Genomic DNA, 23,475 nt, shown 5'->3' with positions numbered 1-23,475 from the left:
TCCCCGCAAATGGTAAGACACCTCAATACCTGCAATACCTGAGTCCGTCAATTCATCCTCTTTATCACGACAGCCACCCACCTGTCCATAGCGACGCCATGGCTTTGATTCCTCCTCCACCACCCCCGGGTTGGGGCGCTGGCCCTCCCCCTCCACCTGGTATGGCTCCTCCTCCGCCGGGCTATCGCCCACCTATCGATCCTCAGGTTGCAAAGTTCGCCCAAAAGAAGAAAGAATGGCTACGAACCCAACGAAATCGATATGGCGAAAAGCGAAAGGGCGGATTTGTCGAAACTCAAAAGGCAGACATGCCCCCCGAGCACTTGCGGAAGATTGTCAAGGACATTGGAGACGTCAGTCAGAAGAAATTCAGCAGTGATAAGCGGAGTTACCTTGGCGCGTTGAAATACATGCCTCACGCGGTCCTCAAACTCCTTGAGAATATGCCAATGCCATGGGAGAGTGCAAGAGAGGTCAAGGTTCTCTACCATGTCAACGGGTGCTTGACTCTGGTGAACGAAATACCCCGAGTTATCGAACCAGTCTTTCATGCGCAATGGGCTACAATGTGGGTTACGATGCGACGGGAGAAGAGTGATCGCAGACATTTCAAACGCATGCGTTTTCCGCCCTTTGATGACGAGGAGCCTCCTTTGTCTTGGTCGGAGAATATCGAAGATGTTGAACCACTTGAACCAATTCAGATGGAATTGGATGAGGAGGAAGACGGACCCGTTTATGAATGGTTCTACGAGCATCGACCATTGTTGGATACACCCCATGTCAATGGTCCAAGTTACAGAACCTGGAACTTGACTCCTCCCCAGATGGCAACACTTTACAGACTATCTAGTCAACTGTTGAGTGATGTCGTCGATAAGAACTACTTCCACATGTTCGATAGGTCGAGTTTCTTTACTGCAAAAGCCTTAAACGTCGCCATTCCCGGAGGGCCTCGATTCGAACCACTCTACAAGGACATTGATCCAAACGACGAGGATTTTGGCGAGTTTAACGCTATTGACCGAATTATCTTCCGAGCACCCATCAGAACAGAATACAGGGTGGCCTTCCCATATCTGTACAACTCTCTACCAAGAAGTGTCAAAATCTCCTGGTATTCTCACCCACAGGTTGTGTACGTGCGATCAGACGCAAACTTACCTGCTTTTAACTTCGATCCTGTTATCAATCCAATTTCCTCGAGGTCTGTTGCTCCAAAGAACATCAGTGTCAGTCACGAAGACAAAATCTTTGGAGTAGGTAATGACGAAGATGATGAGTTTGAGCTTCCCGGCAATGTGGAACCTTTCCTCGCCGATGAAGAGTTGTACACAAGTGAGACAGCATCTGCAATTATGTTATGGTGGGCACCATTCCCCTTTGACCGACGATCTGGTAAAATGGTTCGAGCGCAAGATGTTCCTTTGGTGAAGCAGTGGTATCTTGAACATTGCCCAACTGGACAGCCAGTCAAGGTCCGAGTATCATACCAGAAGCTGTTAAAGAGTTTCGTCCTCAATGAGCTGCATAAAAAGAAACCCAAAGCACAAAGCAAGCAAGATCTTCTCAAAACTTTGAAATCAACCAAATTCTTCCAGCAAACCACCATCGATTGGGTTGAGGCGGGTCTACAGGTTTGCCGACAAGGCTTCAACATGCTGAACCTCCTCATCCATCGGAAGAATTTGACATATCTGCACTTGGACTACAATTTCAATCTTAAACCTGTGAAAACATTGACCACAAAAGAGCGCAAGAAATCGAGATTTGGCAACGCTTTCCACTTGATGCGTGAAATCCTCAGGCTCACCAAGCTTATCGTTGATGCCCAAGTTCAATACAGACTTGGGAATATCGACGCGTTCCAGCTTGCGGATGGTATCTTGTATGCTTTCAACCATGTCGGTCAACTAACCGGAATGTATCGATACAAGTACAAGCTCATGCACCAGATTCGATCTTGCAAAGATCTAAAGCATCTCATTTACTATCGATTCAACTCCGGTTCTGTGGGCAAAGGTCCTGGTTGTGGATTTTGGGCTCCTGCTTGGAGAGTATGGTTGTTCTTCATGAGAGGTATCATTCCTCTCCTCGAAAGATGGCTTGGTAATCTGCTATCAAGACAATTTGAAGGGCGACACAGCAAGGGCGTTGCGAAGACCGTAACTAAACAGCGAGTCGAGTCACATTTCGACCTCGAGCTACGAGCTTCTGTCATGGCTGACTTGATGGACATGATGCCCGAAGGTATTCGACAGAACAAAGTCAACACTGTTCTTCAACACTTGTCAGAAGCTTGGAGATGTTGGAAGAGTAACATTCCCTGGAAAGTTCCTGGTTTGCCTGCACCAATTGAGAACATCATTCTCAGATACGTCAAGAGCAAGGCTGACTGGTGGATTTCTGTGGCTCACTACAACCGAGAACGAATCAGAAGAGGAGCCACTGTTGACAAGACCGTAGCGAAGAAAAACCTCGGTCGGTTGACAAGATTATGGTTGAAATCAGAGCAAGAGAGACAGCACAACTATATGAAAGACGGTCCCTATGTCTCATCTGAAGAGGCTGTTGCCATTTATACGACAACCGTCCATTGGCTCGAATCTCGAAAGTTCTCGCCCATTCCCTTCCCTAGTGTCTCGTACAAGCATGACACCAAAATCCTTATTCTGGCTCTCGAAAGACTACGAGAAGCATATTCCGTCAAAGGTCGATTGAATCAGAGCCAGCGTGAAGAGCTAGCATTAATTGAGCAGGCATATGATTCCCCCGGCACTACATTGGCACGAATCAAGCGTTTCCTTCTTACCCAGCGAGCTTTCAAGGAAGTCGGTATTGACATGAACGACAATTATAATTCCATCAATCCTGTGTATGATATCGAACCCATCGAAAAGATAACAGATGCGTATCTTGATCAGTACCTCTGGTATCAGGCCGATACTCGACATCTATTTCCATCTTGGGTCAAGCCTTCTGACTCCGAGGTGCCACCTCTATTGGTCTACAAATGGGCCCAAGGAATCAACAACCTGACCAATGTTTGGGAGACTGCAGACGGCGAGTGCAATGTCATGATCGAAACGCAACTATCGAAAGTCTATGAGAAGATCGATTTGACACTACTCAACCGACTCCTTCGACTAATCATGGATCACAATCTGGCTGACTACATCACATCGAAGAACAATGTGCAGTTGAACTACAAGGATATGAATCACACCAACAGCTACGGTATGATTCGTGGCCTACAATTTTCAGGCTTTGTTTTCCAATATTATGGCTTGGTTATTGACCTGCTGCTTTTGGGTCTACAACGAGCTAGCGAGCTAGCAGGGCCTCCACAAAGTCCGAACGATTTCTTGCAATTCCGAGACCGTGAAACGGAGACAAGACATCCAATCCGACTATATACCAGATACATTGATAAGATCTGGGTATTCTTCAGGTTTACCGCCGATGAATCAAAGGATCTAATCCAACGATTTTTGACTGAACAGCCAGACCCGAATTTTGAAAATGTCATTGGCTATCGGAACAAGAAATGCTGGCCTCGAGATTCCAGGATGAGGTTAATGAGACATGATGTGAACCTTGGTCGGGCTGTGTTCTGGGATATGAAGAACCGCTTACCTCGTTCAATCACTACAATTGAATGGGATGATACTTTCGCCAGTGTCTATTCTCGTGACAATCCGAACTTGTTATTCTCCATGTGTGGTTTTGAGGTCCGCATCTTGCCAAAAAATCGGAATCAGAACGATGAATTCCCGATCAAGGACAGTGTTTGGGCTCTTGCCAACAATGAGACCAAGGAACGGACGGCATTTGCATTCCTCCAAGTCACCGAAGAAGATATCCAGAAATTCAACAATCGTATAAGACAGATTCTAATGTCTTCTGGCTCCACCACATTCACCAAGATTGCCAATAAGTGGAATACGACACTGATTGCTCTTTTCACGTACTACCGTGAAGCCGCCGTCTCGACAGTCAATCTTCTGGATACGATTGTCAAATGTGAGACGAAGATTCAAACTCGCGTCAAGATTGGACTGAACTCAAAAATGCCTTCTCGTTTCCCGCCCGCCGTCTTCTATACACCCAAAGAACTTGGTGGCTTGGGTATGATTTCTGGCTCTCATATTTTGATCCCGACAAGCGATAAGCGATGGTCGAAGCAGACAGATACTGGCGTTACACATTACCGCTCAGGAATGACACATGACGAAGAGACTCTAATTCCAAACATTTTCCGTTACATTATTCCTTGGGAAGCTGAATTCATCGATTCGCAGCGAGTTTGGACGGAATACTCGCAGAAGCGACTGGAGGCGAACCAGCAGAACCGCAGACTGACCCTTGAAGATCTTGAAGATAGCTGGGACCGCGGCTTGCCTCGAATCAACACTCTGTTCCAAAAAGATCGGAGCACACTCAGCTTTGATAAGGGTTTCAGAGCTCGAACAGAATTCAAACAGTACCAGCTCATGAAAAGCAACCCCTTCTGGTGGACCAGCCAACGTCATGACGGCAAACTATGGAATTTGAACGCCTACCGAACCGATGTTATTCAAGCGCTGGGCGGTGTTGAAACTATTCTTGAACATACTTTGTTCAAGGCGACCGCTTTTCCATCCTGGGAGGGCCTGTTCTGGGAGAGAGCTTGTCTGGCAAATGGTACCATGCTGCTACGTTATGATGGCTCCAAAGTTGCCGTGGAGGATGTAGAGGAAGGAGATCTTCTTCTGGGCCCCGATGGTGGTTCTCGTCGTGCGTTCAACGTTGTGAAAGGCAAAGATCGCTTGTATCGGATCAAGATCGGGTCTGGCAAGGAGGACCTCGTTGTGACACCAAATCACATACTCGTTCTGCACCTGGAGGTTCCTGCTGTTACTGAAGGGTCAGTGGCTAAGCGATTCAACACGGTCGAAATGACAGCAAGTGATTTTGCCTCCCTCCTCCCAGAGGACAGAGCTAAGTATCGTTTGTTTCGAAGCCACAAGCAAACAGTAGAGCACGATATTCCAAAAAATTTCAGGTTCATGATAAAGGACATCTCTCTAGAGACCGAGGCTACGAAATGGGCCGGGTTCCGAGTGGATAAGGACCAGTTGTACTTGCGACATGACTATCTGGTGCTCCACAACAGCGGGTTTGAAGAGTCCATGAAGTTCAAGAAGCTCACCAACGCCCAGCGCTCTGGTCTTAATCAGATTCCTAACCGCCGATTCACACTTTGGTGGAGTCCCACAATCAACAGGCAAGCTTCCCTTACCCTCAACGAATGACTCGTTTGCTAACCATACTTAGGGCGAATGTGTACGTCGGTTTCCAGGTTCAGCTCGATCTGACAGGTATCTTCTTGCACGGCAAAATCCCAACACTCAAAATCTCTCTAATCCAGATTTTCCGAGCTCATTTGTGGCAAAAGATCCATGAATCTGTAGTCATGGATCTTTGTCAGGTCTTCGATCAGGAGCTTGAGCAGCTAGGTATAGAGACTGTACAGAAAGAGACGATCCATCCCAGAAAATCGTACAAGATGAATAGCTCATGTGCAGACATCCTTCTATTTGCCAGTCATAAATGGAACGTCACTCGACCATCCCTCCTCTTTGATACCAAGGACCAGATTGAAGCAACAACGACAAACAAATTCTGGATTGATGTTCAATTACGGTATGGAGACTATGATTCTCATGACATTGAACGCTATGTCAGAGCCAAATACTTAGACTACACAACTGATAGCATGAGTATCTACCCCTCAGCGACTGGCCTTATGATTGGAATCGATCTAGCCTACAACCTCTATTCCGCATACGGTCAATACTTCCCCGGTCTCAAGGCCCTGGTTCAACAAGCCATGGCCAAGGTCATGAAGGCCAATCCTGCACTTTATGTGCTTCGGGAACGTATCAGAAAGGGCTTACAACTGTACGCTTCTGAAAGTACGCAAGAATTCTTGAACTCCCAGAATTATTCCGAGCTTTTTAGCAATGTAACGCAATTGTTCATTGATGATACGAATGTTTACCGAGTCACGATTCACAAAACATTCGAGGGCAATTTGACAACGAAACCTATCAATGGTGCAATTTTCATTTTCAACCCGAAGAGCGGTCAACTCTTTCTTAAGATTATTCACACCAGTGTCTGGGCCGGACAGAAACGTCTTGGCCAATTGGCGAAGTGGAAAACAGCAGAAGAAGTCGCTGCCCTTATCAGATCTTTGCCCGTTGAAGAGCAGCCTAAACAACTAATTGTCACTCGAAAGGGCTTGTTGGATCCCTTGGAAGTCCATCTGCTGGACTTCCCCAACATTTCCATCAGAGCTTCAGAGCTTCAACTACCCTTCCAAGCCGCAATGAAAGTCGAGAAGCTTGCAGACATGATTCTCCAAGCAAAGGAACCGCAGATGGTACTGTTCAACTTATACGATGAATGGTTGAAGACTATCTCGTCGTATACCGCATTTTCTCGACTGGTTTTAATCTTGCGTGCACTTCATGTCAATACCGACAAGACTAAATTGCTACTGCGACCAGATAAGACGGTCATCACGCAAGCTCATCATATTTGGCCAAGTCTGTCCGATGAGGACTGGGTCAAAGTTGAGGTCCAACTTCGAGATCTCATCCTGAACGACTATGGAAAGAAGAACAATGTGAATGTGCAGTCACTCACCAATAGCGAGATACGCGATATCATCCTGGGTATGGAGATTTCGGCACCTTCCATGCAACGACAACAAGCTGCAGAAATTGAGAAGCAACAGGAAGAGCAACAACAACTGACCGCAGTAACAACCAAGACTCAGAATGTGAGAGGAGAGGAGATCATTGTAACAACTACTTCGCAGTACGAACAACAGTCATTTGCGTCAAAGACGGAATGGAGAACTCGGGCTATCGCGACTTCCAATCTCAGAACCCGAGCAAACAATATATACATCTCGAGCGATGACGTTCAAGAGGCTGAAGATTCTTACACCTACATCCTACCGAAAAATATCTTGAAGAGATTCATCACAATTGCTGATCTTCGTGTCCAAACCGCTGGCTATCTTTACGGATCTTCCCCTCCAGACAATGAGCAGGTTAAGGAGATCCGAACTATTGTCATGGTCCCGCAAGTGGGTAGTACGCGTGAAGTTCAACTTCCTCATCAACTGCCTCAACATGAATATCTCAAATCGATGGAGCCACTTGGTATCATTCACACAGCTTCGGGTAACGAAACATCATACATGCCTGCAGCAGATGTCACCATGCATTCACGATTGATGGCTCAACATCCGTCATGGGACAAGAAGACCATTACTTTGGCTGTGTCGTTTACGCCAGGATCAGTGTCACTATCATCCTGGTCGCTTACTCCTGAAGGATACACCTGGGGAGCATCGAACAAAGACACACAGTCTGACAACCCATCCGGATTCTCGACTTCTTTCGGTGTCAGGACCCAACTCCTCCTTTCCGACAAGATCCGGGGCTTCTTCCTGGTTCCCGAAACTGACACCTGGAACTACAGCTTCATGGGCGCCAGCTTCTCTTCCGTCGAAAAGAGACCCATCTATGTCAAGATCGACACACCACGCCGTTTCTATGACGACCTACATCGTCCCGTGCATTTCAGCAGTTTCAACGAGTTGGAGGATATTTGGGCAGATCGGGAGGATGCCTTTGCTTGATTGGAGAAGAAAGAAATGGGCAGGATACACATGGCTAATGTAGAATTATGAAAATTGGGAGCAGTCGGACTCTGGAGACGGGACCGAAAACAGCATAAGTGGGGAAGACAAATGGGAGTGCCATGTGCAACGTGTGATAGCAATTGAATCGTTATTGAAGAGTGAGCCAGACATGAAATAACTGAATTCCCTGTGAGGATGATTGGCCTAAACATTGCCCCTTTTCCTTCTCAAATACAACTGAAGAAAGGCATGAGAAACTCCGTTGGTCAGCAAGACACCGCATGACCGTGGTATATTAGTAGATCGCTGTGGGTGCAACGGTGCGGAACTCTGAGTATTTATTCGATACAATCCTATCCACCTACACACACTCCCTAGCCGCTCGAAACATGACACAGGATCTCACTCCGGCTTGACGCTCCGCTGGCCCTTCTCGAATATCTCCTTCTTTACCGAACCCTGGCTCAGCCCAACCCCGGCCTCGACGGTATTATCAAAGATCTTCCTGAAGCCGAGCGCATTCAGCAGCCATACCAACGTCGCATTGGTGCCCTTCCAGACAAACTCCGCCTTTCCCATCCCCGGCTTCGCCAGAACCTGGCCCACTACCTGCCTGGCCAGCTCCTCCGGCCTCATGCTCTTGGCCGCGTGCTGCCGACTCCGCTCCTGCACACCCGCCTCCGCGGCGATGTAGAGGCTGTCGGGCCCGAAGGCGATGTTAGTAGGCGACATCAGCCCGGTAGACACTTCACCCATGAACAGTGTCACGACTTTGATCCCCAGCGGCGCGACTTCGAGGCGCAATGTGTCGGAGTACGAGGCCACGGCAGCCTTGGTGGCGTTGTATTGAGCGGAGAAGAGGAACGGCACGCGCGCGACGATCGATGATGTGTTGATGATCGTGGGAGGGCCGTGAGGTTGCGAGGACGAGACGGAGGCGAGAAGCAAGGGGAGAAACGCCTGCGTCATGTCGAACAGCCCGAATACGTTGCTATCGAACATTGCGCGTACGCGGCGAGTGTCTGCTTCCACTGCCGGGGCCTCGTACACTGTTCGAGCTGGTGATTAGTGGTCTCTCCCCCACCCGAAGTGTACATCTAACCTATACGCCCAGGACAGGATTTCTGGATCACGTACTAGTCCCGGCATTGTTAAACAGGATGTCCAACTTCCCACCCGTGCGCCTCGCAATCTCGGCCTTCAGCGCAGCAATGCTCTCTGTGCTGCTGACGTCCAGCGGAAGCGTCTCGATCCCCTTCGCCTCGAGTTGCGAGAGAGACTCGGTTGACCGTGCGGTCGCGAAGACTCGGAGGCCGCGATGCGTGAATTCAAGCGCGTACGCGTGCCCTGCGGAGCCGGGCGAGCAGCTGGATTGTTGAGGGAGGTTAGTTTCGAAGTATTTCAAGGAGAAGGGGATGCAGGGGTGAAGGTTTGATGGAGGGGATATGCGAACCCTGTGATGAGAATCGAGCGCTTTAGGGGTGAAGTCATCTTTAGCTGTGTTGTTGATAGAACGTTTCAGTGACTGGTGTTATTTCCAAGGTGGACTACGCTCCTCGCAACGGCTGCGGGAGTGCTGATCCATTTGTACTTCCTCGAAGCTCGATATCATATATGTTGTTGATCTTGGTGGCAAGTAATTCTGCTCTGTCAACAGCTGTGAACCGCTGCATCCGCGGACCAGGTGTAGCCTTGTAACGAGCCACGTCTCGACGGCGCACCTAAAATATCTCGTACACCACACAAAGGGTTACCAGTCGTGGGTGACATAGACGGAGCAATAATTGTCCCGATGGTACGACGGTGGTTGTTGTTCTAATTTCCTGTGGCATTGGGAAGTTGTTTACTCATCTCTGTTCAGCGAATAGTCGGGATTACTAATACATATTCGTTGACGAGTGTTTGGCGCCGCCTACGTTCTTTGGCCAGTTGCCAGTGACGAAGTCTAGCAGTGGCAGTGTCTCGTGTCAATGATTGGGGAAAGCTTGTAATTGAGGAGGAAAATCTGATTAGTATGCACCGATCATCACAGCGAAATAGAACACTGGGCGTTCATTGCATTCCAAGGTTTGCATGGCTGGATAGAATGTGCAGACAGTGTTCAATTCCCCCCTGACAGAGTAAAAGATCGAGAGGGCTCTCTCGCAGGCATGGGTCGAACCGTTTGCTGTCTCGAAAGAAATGGGAAACCCTCCATCACATCACCAAAGCTTCCGTACTTCTATGCATTGGGGTATCAAAAGGTCGTAATATCGTAAGTCATACACGATGATTCTTTGTGCAAACGACTGTTCCTGTATGTATACCAGGTCCGTGCAGTTCAGATCACAGCTCATCGTCTTCATCCTCACTTGCAGTTTCCACATCACTGTCATTTACCACCTCATGCTTCATCCTGGGCTGCCCCCCGATTTCTTCTTTGACTTCAGTCTTCCCTAGAGGCTCTTCTTTCACCTCCGGTCTGACTTCAGGTTTGATCTCGACATCTTCCTTCACCAGACCATCCAAAAAATCTCTTCGATAGTGGTAAAATCGGTCAAGGCACTCCCTTCTCTGCGCCTGTGTCCAATTCTCCACGCGCAAAGCGAAGCTCACCACGTCGTTCCCGTGGCCAGCCCACCTGGCCATGCTGCAGAATTGGCGCTTCATCACTGATTCCGGTGGGTGGTAAATGTATCGTCTTCCACTGTCCGGGGTAACAACGCCATCTGGGTAGTTGTTTAACTTGTAAACAAAGCTGTCTGACTGAGATTGCGATTCGTCTTGAAAGACTTTGGCCAATTGTTCTTGTGTACCCCATCTTTGATTAGTCTCGGCAGCTTCTGCCGCCCGCTTTGACAAAAAGGCTTCAACTTTCGAAGAGCCTATAACTTCGCTATTCTCATGTGTATAAGAAACACCCACAGAGGACAGTATTGCTCTAATGGGGTCATGTTTATGCACAGCAGTCTCATCGGGCTGAAACGGCGCTTTAGAGTTCGATCGTCGCTTAACAGCTTCGCCCGTGATCTCTGCCTCAAGTTCAGCCATTGCTGCACGCTCAGCAGCTTCCTCTCGTTTGATGCGATCGTCCAAAGTGTCTTCCTCCTCAACATTCTCATCGCCTTGAGAGTCCGCTTCTTCTGCTTGGTGGAGATTACCAGCAGCAACACGAACGTTGGCCTTGGATTCCGCAACGTTTGTTTTGTTTACAATATCTCGAAGAACAGTGTGCTCGTTCTGATACGCAAAAAGGTTTTTGAGGCCAAATATTTCGCCTTTCTGGTCTTTGCGGTCTTGAACACCTTGGAAGTATCTTCGCTCGGATGTGGCGTTGTATCCAATATTAGCTTGTTGCTGCTTGTAAATTTGACGGGCATATATGATTTCCTCTAGAGTGCCCTGGCTTATCAGGCGAAAAACTTCCACGTCCCGTTTCTGGCCAAATCTGTATGCACGATCTTGTGCCTGCAGGTCGTAGCTTGGATTCCAATTAGGATCTACTACAACGACTTTATTGGCAGCAGTGATATTGAGTCCAACACCTCCAGCTTTCGTGCTGATCAAAAAGACGAATTGTGAAGGATCAGTGTTGAACTCATTGACAGCTGCATAGCGGGCCTCATACGCCATCTCGCCGTCAAGGTAAGTAACGTTGTACTTTGTGCTAATGAACAGATTTTGAAGCATTTTGAGCAGGCGAACGCTGTGTGAAAATACCAAGACTTTGTTGTTACCCTGATCATGCCAGAATTTCAACAGCTTCTTCAGTATCTTCCACTTTCCACAGTACTCAGGATTAGCAGTGTGTAGTATGCTGTCTCGACTTTGAAAGATGTCGCGCCACTCTTCTGGCATAGCAATTTGAAGTGTTTCCAGGTCTTTGGCCTGTTTATCCTGAGTAGCACTGCTACTGGGGATCAAGAGACCTATATGGTTTGATAGATGATGGAGGTTATTTATGGCCGGGAAGACGTAATCTTGCCATCGCGTTCCATCGTCGAGATTGGCATGACAACACCAACCAGCCTTTTTCTTACTTCCACACTCACAGATGTCACCACTATTCTTGATGTGTTCAACGATGTCACTTTCAAGGAAGTTCTGGTATGCTCGGGCCTGCGTGCTGGTCAAAGGACAGAAGACAACACGATCAGATTTCTTGGGTAATTGATCCTGTATTATTGTTTTGGTTCGTCGTAAGAAGAACTGGGGTAGCAGATTGTCCCTAAGCATGGTTGCAGTTTTACGGGCTCTGGCTAGTTGATAATTGGTGGCACTGTGACTTTGACCCAGCTTCAACGGCTCACAAACTTGAGTCTTCCAGGTGGAGACGGGACCTAACTTTCCGGGATTGGTCCAATTGAGGAGGGTCCAGAATTCTTCGTATTTGTTCTGGATCGCGGTACCGGTAAGACCGATACGACAAAGTGCATTGACTGCGTTGATCGATTTGGCGGTGTCGGATTTCATCTCTTTGAAATTGTGACATTCGTCAGCCACTACGCAGTCCCACTGAATCATATTGATCTCCTCCTTGTTTGTAGAATAGGTGCGGTAGGTGGTGATCATGACCTCAAGCATTCCAGCTTGAGCTATCTCAAAGACGTCACGTCTCTTCCCGCCGTGATAGAGGTCAGTTTGCCACCAGCCCCAGCGCTGAAATTCGTCTCTCCAATTCTGCATTAGAGTGCCAGGACAAATGACAAGTGTTCTTGGGTACCACCTGCTAGCCTTTCGCATCTTCCTCATTCTTTTTTGATCACGCTCGTCTCCAGTCTTTCCGTAAGCGGCAGTGAGAAATGCAATGACTTGAACCGTCTTTCCCAAGCCCATGTCATCGCCGAGGATACCTCCCTTTTGATAGACAAAAAGTTCGTGCAAAAAGGCCGTACCGGCAACTTGATAGTCCCTGAGGAATTGAGCAATAGAGGCAGGTATTAAACCAAGAGAATAAGGGAGTTCAATATCCTTGTACGGGCTGCAAGCGGTATCTGGAGGGAAATCTGGTCGCTCTTCGAGATGCTGCAGGCGTTCATCGTCAGAAAAGTAGACATCTTCATATGAAGGGGGAAGATGCAGTCCACCGGCTTTGAGTTTATCAGTGCGCTCATCGAATTTTGCTCGTCGCGTTCGAACATATTCGGGTACTGTCCACTCCATTAAATCTTCATCAGGGTTGGACTCATTACCATACCCTCTGACTTTGGGCTGTTTCCTCTTGGTAGCTCGTCTGCCAACTCCAGTAGTTGCGCCGGTGGCCCTTGGACGAGGGCGAGGGTTGATTTCGTTTTCGATTGCCCTGGCTCTCCGTGCAGATTTCAGAGCATTCTTCTTGGCTGCCGACTTTCTCTGCTTTTGTCTTTCCTGCAGTTTATTCTCATCGTCGCTGAACTCGGAGGTATCCCAAGTCACTCTCTCCGAAGCCTCGGTGATATCTAGTGACCTGCGTTTTCTCTTCACTGCAGTTGGCACTTCGGAGAGGACGGAATTAGTAGCGGATGATGATCGATATCGCCGCATACTGGCTTCTGCCGCATGCCTCTGGATGTGACTATGATCCACTTTGGAGCGAGACCCGACCTTGATGCGGGCCTGGTCAAGGTCTTCGTCTTCGTCTTCAGGGCTGTCAGTAAAAGCCATTGTGGCTGCACAGTGGAGGGAGTATTGGGCGCATGGAGGGGATGGTAGAGGGATGCGTTGAGAATGGAAAGTGCGGGGGGCAAAGGCGGGCAAAGTGGAAGGAGCGAATGACGCCGCCGCGTTTGCGCGTCACGTCCCCAAGAACGCGAAAATTCCACCAGAGCACGGGACCGCAGTTCAATTTTGTTCCCATCAAACCTCACATCTGCCATGCTCTGAGTCTGGCTGCTACATGGTCTGACAGCCTACTCTAGCAGTGCCCTCACAATGCCCCTCGATTCCATTTCCACTTACTCACAGACCCTCCTGCGCCAGGATGGCCGACGGTGGAACGAACTGCGCAGGATCACTGCCTCAATATCCACGCAAACGGCAAGTGATGGCAGTAGTTTACTGACGATGGGGAACACCGTGGTAGTTTGTACAGTGACTGGGCCAAGAGAAGGGTATGATCTATGATACAATTGAAGGCTTGGATCTTCACGCTAAATTGTGATTGTGATATAGTCGAGGACGAGATAATGCCAATGCCACAGTTGAGACCGAAATCAATCTCGCTCCCTTTGCACAAATGGATCGGAGAAGACGAAATAGAAACGACAAGCGGACTCAAGAACTCCAGACCACAATTTCCCAGGCATTCCAGAGCCACCTGTTCAATCACCTCTATCCTCGTTCTACGATTTCCATATCCCTCCATGTTCTGAGTTTGGATGGTGCTCTCCTTGCGGCATGCCTCAACGCTGCGAGCCTGGCCTTGGTTGATGCCGGCATTCCTATGCCTTCTATTCTTGCCGCTATCTCCAGTGGAAGCATAACTCCAGCAGACGATTACTCGTCAAGACCGGAACCTATTCTGGATCTCAACATTGCCGAAGAGCAAGAATTGCCCTTCCTATCACTAGCAACCGTTGCAGGCAGGCAGGGTGAGGAAGACAAGGTCTCGGTCCTAATAATGGAATCAAGAATATCTATCGGTGGGCCAAACAACAAGATGGAGAGCATGCTGGCAACTGGAGTCGATGGTTGCACCCAGGTCAGGAAGAAAATGGAGGATGTAATTAGGAAACATGGCGCTAAGATCATGCAATCACGGAGGTGACCAATTCCACTGGTTATCTCGCCGATCCACGACCTTTGCGATCCAACAAGATCGCTGGACTTTCCAGATCTTCCATGCCGAGATACTTTCTGTATAGAGATTCCTCCCCACTACCATGATTTACAATCAAAATCATGCCGCGGAAATGCTCCATTGAGCGAAAAGTCTCGTCAACACAACTCATCATCCATTTTCCCAAACCACACGAACGGTATGCCGGAAGGAGATAAACATCTGTCAGATATGCCACAGTCACAAAATCGCTGATCCAACGTGATATGCCGATAAGTTTGCGACTTGATTCGTGGATTTCGTACATTGCGAAACAGAGGGATTGGCGGACTAGACTTTGCAGTTCCGCTTCCGGCAAGGGCTTTGCCCAAGGCATGTCGGAGAACAAATCATTCAGATCTGAAAGAGGGATTTGATCTGGATTGGTGGAAAGCTGGAAACCCGTTTCGTGTGTCCAGGAAAGGTGTACCAGCGAATTATCCATCCTGCTGAATGTCTGGGATGGCTGGATGAGCGGGAGGACGAGCCAGCAAGCTGTTCCAGGCCAGTCACAGGCTGAGAAAGATAGCATAGAACCTGAAGCAATGATGGACGTCCCTGAGAAATGGGGGCCCACTGAGGTGACTCATAACCCGGACACGCTTTTGCAGATAGCTACCGTCATCGGCAGGGTGATTCCTAGGGAGATCTGCCAGCACGACACAAATTAACCCACTGTATCCCCGTAGAAGGCCGGATATGGTTCTTTGTTTTGAGATTGAAGAATGGCATCAGAAGACAGCCCACTTCAAACGACAGCCTTGCACCTCACTCACTAATGCTCCACTCGACCAATCCTTTGTTCGAACACGGTGGACCACTTTGCTACACTGCACGATGAAGTCATGTCTCGCAATTTCGTGTCTTCATGAAGTTGTCTCTTTTCGTCCTTGACGCCAACTGCTTCTTGATTATCGGGGAGTTTCCATCAATGGGAAGACGACTCCATTCCATTTGAAGAACAAGCTGATCTTCCGCTCAACAACACTCAGGAGAAGAATTGGGAGCCCCATTACCTTCCTCAGCCTCCCCAAAGCCGCTGCACTTCTACTAGAACTATTTCTCAGAGCAATACAATGCGCCCGCCATCGGCAGATCTCCTCCGCGCACTGCGGGTAGCATGCCAGCCCTCACGCTATCAAAATATCTGCGTCGCGAACGCTGCGCCCATAACGATGTTACTACACCCATCTCGAACGTTGAATACTTCCGCACGTCTCTACGCCGCCGCTCCTCGACCTCAATCACGATCTCCACACACTCCTGCTCGTCCAGATCCGCCTCGGATCAATCCTCGGGCTCCAAAAACACACGACCGGGGCCCGGTCTCGGAGGAAGATACACAAACAGATTTCTCCAAGATGGACATCTTTGCAAATGCCGGTGCGGTCACGCCAGCGAACAGCATTGACGCATGCACAAGCGATGGATTCCACCTCAATAACGGTCAGCAGACTGCCGGTGGCTTGGGATTGCTCTTGCTTGATGGCGAGGCATTTGTGTGGACTCCTTGGGATAGCAGAGCAGGAAAGGAGACAGCAGGCTTCGGCAAGCTCCTTGACAAGAGAGGAATCATCAATCTTCCGCCATCTTCGCTGGGAGTGTTGGAACTGGTCTACCCGAAGCCAGATCTCCTCCTTATAGGCACAGGGCGCAAATTATGGATGTTGGGCAAGGAAACCAGGAAATATTTGTCTGAGGCACTAGGGATCAGGGTAGATGTCATGGACACGGGAAATGCAGCGGCGGCATACAATCTACTGGCAACTGAAAGAGGTATCACTCAGGTCGCCGCATTGATGATCCCTAATGGATTTCGCGGTTCGTAAAGCTAGACTGAGAGTTGGGCCCGGATTTTTGAAGGGGACATCGCGACCTATCCCCCGGACTAAGTTTTCAGAGGCAGCAGCATCGTCATCATCAGGACATCGACTGCGTACATACGTACATATCACACCTTACGATGGGAACAGTGGATCAGCTACACACTCAAGCGCTCGAGGGATCTTACTTGGAATGGTAACATTAAGTACGAAGTAATATCACAGCTCTGCAAGCAGGAGTGTCTAGTAGTATTATTCGGGAACACTCCATGCCCAAAGCAAGTGAGACCTACGCATCTAACGTCCCGGTCCGCTGTAATTATCAGTGCTGCGGCTTTGGCTCTCAAACATGGGTGGCTTGGCAGTGGCACAGCATCGACAAGATAAAGAGCCTTCTGGCCAGCCCCTTCGGCCACATTATATTAGGATAAGTAAGAATAACATGTCGGACCGTGCATAGTGATCAAGCCTGTGTTGGCGTTGGTTCAATCTAACAGACCAAGAACCTTAATAGCTCACAATATTTGGGAGGCATAGAGACTCGAGAGACGATTGAAGTGGTTCAATTAGTGCGTGGACAAGCACGCAAGTGCTAACTACAAGTACTGTAGTATCTACTGGCGATTGCCAAGCCTTGGTACGTGGGCAGGCCATAAATTGGAAAAGGGAAGAGGAAAATAGCGCTCCAGCAAAAAAAGAAATTTCAACTCGACACCTGCAGGATTCTTTGGATGTCAGTTTAAGATATAACAGATAGTATAAATCAACTTACCGAACCTGCGCCCACGAATGGATCTGCTAAACAAATTTGCTAGCAGGCAGACGCCTTAACCGCTCGGCCAAAGTGTCGGAAATGAGATATTTAAACAAAAGTTTGCTTAAAGAATATATGACCCCTCTTTCACGTGGGTCACTTGACCAATCTTGGCGTCGCCCTAAGCTTGTCTTGCACCGCACAAGCCCACCACCTTTTGTCACGGACCCGAACACCAACACGATGGCACCACAGGATCAGTCAGATAGTATAGCCGAGTATGTTGATAAACTTACGCGCGTATTCGCAGCGCGATAGAAAAGGTATGCCTGGAAGGACAGGTGTATTATCGCACAAGCGCACATCGCAAGTACTTCTCTTCTTTTCCTCCCACTTTCGTCTCTTCATTCATATGCAATCCATACACTTCAAGAGCGCTCTCATTCTTCATTTGCCGTGCCGTTATAACGTCAATGTTCCCTCGTCTTCACAATTCATCAATGCCAACACCTGCGAGGTGTACACCAACACTGTAAGCATTGTAACCGTGACACAAGGATTTGAATGAAGCTCAGCCTGACTGCAACAGTTCAGGGTATCGAGAGAAATCACAGTGAATGCAGTGTGCAAGTGTTAGAACTTCTCGGCTCATACGACGATTGATCACCAATCCGACGCCGAGACCAGTCAGCCTCCGTAGACGCTACGTGTACAGCCCAGCTTACGAGGTTTGCAAACTTAGGAGAGCTGTTCACTAGGCGCATAAAATGGGAGTGTATTCGGGAAATCCTGGCTACGACTATATGGAGATCAATGAGTAATTTTAATGACTTTAGGGCACGCTTATTTTATGTGACTCTAATGGCTTTATCATTCAATTTCTATTCTAGAAGTCTCAGAGTCATGGAAGCGCGAAGAATATGAACCGCCGACTTCTACTACTCTGCCAAAACCTGGTGGAGAGAACAGGAGAAGGGTTCATAGCAGGAAATATCAGGAAGCAAAAAAGCAAGGCGATATTGCAGAATCTCAGGAAGTGTATAAGGCTGAAGTTTATGGAACCACCATACAAAATCGGCAACAGCAAGGTCAGGTGGGAGATACAATAGTCACCATACAAATTTCGGTGCCAAGATGCTTGTGCTGAGGTAGACCCGAATATGATGCGAGCGGAATATGATGCTGAATATGGTGCCCCGAACAGCCCTTTTCTGGTTCTATCATAGGCCAACCGTCGCCTTGTGAGCCACAGCCTTGTCTTGACGAACGAACTCTCTTACGTCTACATTCCCGCGTGAAAGCCAATATTTTCGTTCCACCTCTCTTCTAGCTTGGCCTCTTCGATAATTGCAATCCACAGACCCTGGAGCGCTCTCTACCTTCACAGTATGCCTTGCCGTCGCAGTTTCCTGAGAATCCCAACCTTTGCATGAATTTGGCAAAATGGGTTTAAATCCCAAATCTGACACAGTGGATGGCACAACAGGATCTGAAGACTCGGCTTTGAGGAATCCTAGACTTTTGAAAGGTACTGCAAAGTTTCGTGTCTTAGGCGATCTGATCCTGCCTCCCCCATCTACCTGCGGCCTTCTCACAGAACACGAGGAATTGGTTCTCAGCCTTCGACCACATCTCGATGGAATGGATGGCCGAGATCTATCAAGTATGCTGGCTCGGAAGAAGGAAGGGAAATTGCCAATATTATATCAGAAATTCCAAAACCTATTCAAACTCTTAAACATTCTTTTGAGATCCAGAGAGATCAAGATCTGGAAAGACTTGGGTTTAGACTCACCACCTCAAGATGATTTTGTATGCCCCTCCGGGAAGCTCAATAGCGGAGCTATGCAGTATATTAATCAGCCCTCATACTCGACTCTGAATCTTGTTGATAGAGAAACCGACGACCCATTAAATGGCTGTATCGCAATGCTTATGGGAAACGCTTTCAAGAAAGAGGATACCCTTATATTCGATGACCTCCATAGGCGATCCGAGAAATCTGAAAGCTACGAGACGTATCCCCAAGAATTTATTGATTGTCACATGGATTGGACACAGGGTATCTGTGCTTCTGTAACAGCCAAAGTGGAGATGGTGTATGGAATCCAAGTACAAAAGAGAGTTCGTCAGCGACGGGCTATTATTGTCTTACCATTATGGGGTGCCTTGAGCGACGTCTTTCTTTTCAGAGTGCACGAGTCTAATTTTAGAAATCAAGATGGGACGTACAGATATCGCGAAGCTATTCTGTTTGGTTGCCACCCACAACGGCTCTTTTATGAAACTGTGGGAAGTGATATTGCTCGTCTGCAGGACTCGATAACCGCAACGGCTACGAAGATAGCTCAAGACGGGACGCCGTGCATCAAGAATTACTTTTTGGAAAAGAAGTGCAGGCATAGTTCTAACATACGGCAACAGCTTGAGATCAGAGCACTAGGTCCGACCTTGAAAGGAGCCTTTGGCACTTTTCAATACGTGAACAAAGAGGGAAAAAATCGAGCTTCTAGTGCGACTGGTGAAGAAGTTTGGGGTTGCTATTTCATCTCAAATTCGTACAGTAACAACAACCTCAGGCGCTTGCTTCCGTCAGCACTGCGGCCTATCGATGAGGATTACGATGAGCAATGGAACGATCCCTCCGACTTTCCAGAAGTTGTTCAGGAATGGTTCAAAGGCCAGGAACAGATCTTTTTCTACGAGTCCCGCATTCATAGCACTTCGGATATTGCAAAAGTATTCGAGACATCATACATGCCGATAAGTGCGAGCCATCCACCTTTTTGCTTCGGGATATGCTCAGGTATATGATGTTACAGCAGACTCTTGTTTTGGGCAGAGTAAAGGGAAAATCTCAGGACCTTTATCACAGTCGATTCGACGGCCAATCAATGGAAACCTGTTGTCACTATTGCAATTCGGTAGTCAGTGAAGGTCAAAATACAAGATGGTCTACAAGACGGCCCGGATTCTATATCGCTAAAGAAGGGAGGTGCCGTTGCTGCGATGGCAAATTAAGACCTAGGAAGCCTGCTAGCTCTAATGTTGCTTTGATCCGTGGGAAATCAGCAGATATGCAACGGGAAATGCCCACAGAGGAATTACAAAACCGTCAACCGGCGAGGAGAGGGGATGAGCTCTGGACCAAGTGTATGCGAATAGAGAAGCATCCCAGTTTCTTCCTCCCTGCGAAGATAGAATCGTGGTGCATTCGGTGCAAGGAAAACAGCAAGCATTCTGCGGGAGAAGGAGTATGGATAGATGAAGAGCCCCGCTGGACATTAGGAGACTCGCGACCCTTATACATTGAGCGCTGAGTTCATTGTCGGTGTTATCAGGAGTATGGCAACGCCAGCGGAAGATTCGTTCCAGCGGACGACACTCCATCAATCTACACTCATAGACTTGCTCAATTTGCAAACATCTATGGCGTGTAGGACAATCTCATCAAGTCAAAACTGCTTGACAAATTGATCCTCTCATCGAAATTTTACAGATTCGAAGGAAAGAAGTGAAGAAGAGTCAGCCTGTCACGAACCTGCCATTCAGATGCCCAAGAGACTGGGCTCTCATCTGCTTTAGGCGAGAGGCATATCCGAGTCTGGGATAGAAATACAAGAAGGGAGCAAGGCTGTCGATTATCATTACCTCACAACTCTGATTCACGTGACAGTCAGGAGGAGGAGGGGGGTTAAATCTCCCATCGCCCAAACTGAGTGAAGACGATCAGCTCTGTTCATATTCCTCTCGAACCGTACTGAAATACCTCAGAATCCCGAGGTTTACAGCTCCTTTTTGTGAGGGGGTTAACTAATTGTACCCCTGAGCATCACACAGAGGGGCCTAGGGTCTAATCTAGCCATCAAGTGATTGGTTATCCTGCCTCTCAGCAGATTAAGCCCCTGTAAACATTGCGAACCGCTGCGCTAACGTTGGTGCCTAAATTTCCTTGCAACATAGCACTCCCGATTCCAGGTACACAGGTAGTATTATCAGGCGACTTTCGGTCGCACATAAATCCCAGCTTCGCCTTCGATAAGCAGAGAATCCTGGCAGATAAGATTCCAAGGATCAGGGAACAGGCACAACTGCGGTTGAGGGGGGTTCGAACCAAGCCCGTAGACTCTAACCAGGATGTACGCATCGGTCTGGGTAGCCGGTGTCGAAAATCGCCCTGAATACTTCTTCGCCATGGAGATTTGGTTATTACTCAGGAGTGCCGGGTTGTGTAAGCTACCTAAGGTAGACTTGACCTCCAAGTGGTAGGTGATGTTGTTCTGCTGACCGGTTGAACCCTCAAAGTTCGGGACCTGCTCGCTCAAATACATCCGTAAGCGTCCGTCGGTGTCGACGTAGGTGAAATCGGCAAAGTCCTTCTCGCGAAAGTCATCGCTGAATGGATTTGGAAAGGCTTTCGCTCGAGCTCTACTAGTCCAGTTCTCTGGCGTGAAAAATGGTGACAGCTTGTCTTCCAGAAACTTGTATACCTAAGTTTTTGTCTGTTAGAAAGTTGGTTTGATACTGTGGGTGGTCGTCAATACTCACCAGGTGTTCTCCAGCAAATCCAATCTCATGTGGTACGGCTTCAGAGGACTCCTCAGCGACAAAGCTGTTTCCACCATAGCTGCTCCTTGGAGGTCGTCCAGACGACCAGGGATGATTCGACGGTCGAAACGCCTTTGTTGGGGTTTTAAATGCACTTTGTAAATGGTTCGGAGAAGAGTGTGGCGCATCCGAGTCTGCTTGGGCCCCTGACGAGTTTTCGGCAATATGGCGCGACGTTGCTAACGTATTTGGCCCCGATGAACTGCTCCCGCTGGCATCTGGGTTATTCACAAGAGGCTGGGGAGAAGGTGAATTGAAAGTGAATTCGAAGGCGGTAGCCATGCCGAAGACGGGCACTGAAGACTTGCTGGGCACTGCTCCTGAAGGAGGTGTAACCTAGTTACGGAAGACCTCATGAGTGGTGTCAGACAGCTTTGCGTTAGTCAGGCTTGCAGTCAAGCGCACAATATTCTCGTCTGTAGCAGTCTCCCCGTTTGTAGCGATAGCATCGGATCTTGCCCCACTGGAGGCAGCCTGGCCCGGCCGTCTTCTCAATGAGAATGGCAAGGAGACCGCTGCATCATTGCGTACTCGTCGTCCCTGTGAGCTTGGCGTTTGTGATGGCCTTCGTTGCTGTGATCCCAAAGAATCTTCGTCTGAACAGCTACCAGTCCTCCCTTTGCTTATCTGCAATTTTTTGAAAGCCAATTCGAGGTTGTCGTTAGGATCTTCAGTAAGGGTATCGTCATGGGAATCTTCGTCTAGGCTGTCTTCAGCCATAATTTCAACGACGGTTGTTGGATCTGTCTTGACACCTGCTCTTTCGAGTTCTTCGATGAATTGCTCGACTTTCTCAGTCGTGAGGACTTTCACAAGAAGTCCGCGACTAGCGTTCCCTAAGTCAAAGCGTTCTGCGAAACGATCTGATAATGGGACGATAATGTCCATGATCTCTGAATCTCGCCGGATCTTAATATGTAGTTCTCCACCTACGTTGTCCAAGAGAACCTGTCCCTTATCGTCGCGGCCGTACCTCTTCACACTGGCATCAAGAACGTATCGCCTAATAGTTATGTCTGGAACTCGAAAGACCCTAATATTACTAAGCATTGTTGCCACCTGGTCGGCTCGCTGATTAAGTTTATTCTCATGACATATAATGCTTACTCCTGTTAGACATAAATCTATGCCATAGAGAGTACAAAGTACTTACCTAATAATGTATCGACTCTGCCTTCGGAGCCTATTTCTAAGCGCAGGATCCGGTACTGCGGATATATTACCTTGGTTTGGTTGGTTCTCTTCTTTCCGGACGCTCTGAGACAAACGCTTGGAGTCCATCGACAACTTCCCGAAAACGTTGTGCATTGAGGATTTGAAGAGTTTTCCACCTACATCAAGTAATGGCAAGAATCCCTCGAACTTGGATTTTAGAAAGTTCAAGTCCGCAATCCAGAAGGTATCTTCGGCTCGGAGTAACTGTGCAGCTTGGGTAGGATCATTAGATTCACCTTGAGTAACTGGAAAAATGTGAAGCGGAAGCAATCGTCGTCTTTGAGTCATTGACAGGGAAGTCTTGCCTAGGAAGGAGTCCAGGGCAGGCAACATATTCTGGCGTAAAAGCCTGGTTCGGTCAAGCTCTCGTGTTGACTCCATGCCTTCAAGCTCCGAGATTAAATCATCAAGTCCTGCATCTCTTACTTTCAAAAGGGCCTGGAAAAGATTGTCACACCCGCGATAGAGTCTGGAGAGAACAGGCACCTTCGTGCAGGGAAATGAGGCCCTCCAGACACACTGCTGTGGCGAAACCCACCTGCCGGGGTCGACGTATATCAAACTTTCGGTATGGAAACTCGCCCTGGTTCATCGCTGT

The 23,475-nt window shown here is 48.4% G+C and overlaps 7 protein-coding genes across 7 annotated transcripts; 4 read left to right on the top strand and 3 right to left on the bottom strand.

Annotated features, from left to right (window-relative positions):
• Positions 1 to 98: 98 nt before the first annotated feature.
• A1O9_10754 (uncharacterized protein) lies at positions 99 to 7,699 on the top strand (the record flags this gene model as incomplete). Its single annotated transcript, XM_013400442.1, has 2 exons — positions 99 to 5,245; positions 5,317 to 7,699. The coding sequence occupies 2 exons, from the start codon at positions 99 to 101 to the stop codon at positions 7,697 to 7,699; spliced, it is 7,530 nt and encodes a 2,509-aa protein (XP_013255896.1).
• A 405-nt stretch (positions 7,700 to 8,104) lies between these two features.
• Positions 8,105 to 9,193, bottom strand: A1O9_10753 (uncharacterized protein; the record flags this gene model as incomplete). Its single annotated transcript, XM_013400441.1, has 3 exons — positions 8,105 to 8,751; positions 8,840 to 9,069; positions 9,156 to 9,193. 3 exons carry the CDS (start codon positions 9,191 to 9,193, stop codon positions 8,105 to 8,107), a joined length of 915 nt encoding a protein of 304 aa, XP_013255895.1.
• An 834-nt stretch (positions 9,194 to 10,027) lies between these two features.
• A1O9_10752 (uncharacterized protein) lies at positions 10,028 to 13,324 on the bottom strand (the record flags this gene model as incomplete). The annotated part of the gene is made up of 1 exon (XM_013400440.1): positions 10,028 to 13,324. The coding sequence occupies one exon, from the start codon at positions 13,322 to 13,324 to the stop codon at positions 10,028 to 10,030; it is 3,297 nt and encodes a 1,098-aa protein (XP_013255894.1).
• Positions 13,325 to 13,591: 267 nt separating this feature from the next.
• Positions 13,592 to 14,426, top strand: A1O9_10751 (uncharacterized protein; the record flags this gene model as incomplete). Its single annotated transcript, XM_013400439.1, has 2 exons — positions 13,592 to 13,770; positions 13,832 to 14,426. The coding sequence occupies 2 exons, from the start codon at positions 13,592 to 13,594 to the stop codon at positions 14,424 to 14,426; spliced, it is 774 nt and encodes a 257-aa protein (XP_013255893.1).
• A 13-nt stretch (positions 14,427 to 14,439) lies between these two features.
• A1O9_10750 (uncharacterized protein) lies at positions 14,440 to 14,715 on the bottom strand (the record flags this gene model as incomplete). Its single annotated transcript, XM_013400438.1, has 1 exon — positions 14,440 to 14,715. A coding segment is annotated over one exon (276 nt), but the record flags the coding sequence as incomplete, so codon positions are not given.
• Positions 14,716 to 15,838: 1,123 nt separating this feature from the next.
• On the top strand, positions 15,839 to 16,306 carry A1O9_10749 (uncharacterized protein; the record flags this gene model as incomplete). Its single annotated transcript, XM_013400437.1, has 1 exon — positions 15,839 to 16,306. One exon carries the CDS (start codon positions 15,839 to 15,841, stop codon positions 16,304 to 16,306), a length of 468 nt encoding a protein of 155 aa, XP_013255891.1.
• A 2,191-nt stretch (positions 16,307 to 18,497) lies between these two features.
• A1O9_10748 (uncharacterized protein) lies at positions 18,498 to 19,868 on the top strand (the record flags this gene model as incomplete). Its single annotated transcript, XM_013400436.1, has 1 exon — positions 18,498 to 19,868. The coding sequence occupies one exon, from the start codon at positions 18,498 to 18,500 to the stop codon at positions 19,866 to 19,868; it is 1,371 nt and encodes a 456-aa protein (XP_013255890.1).
• Between the last annotated feature and the right edge of the window lie 3,607 nt (positions 19,869 to 23,475).

This window comes from Exophiala aquamarina, assembly GCF_000709125.1.
Source record: "Exophiala aquamarina CBS 119918 chromosome Unknown aczIA-supercont1.14, whole genome shotgun sequence".
Lineage (NCBI taxonomy): Eukaryota > Fungi > Ascomycota > Eurotiomycetes > Chaetothyriales > Herpotrichiellaceae > Exophiala > Exophiala aquamarina.
Note: the sequence above shows the minus strand (reverse complement) of the source record. Positions and strands in the feature narration are given on the sequence as shown.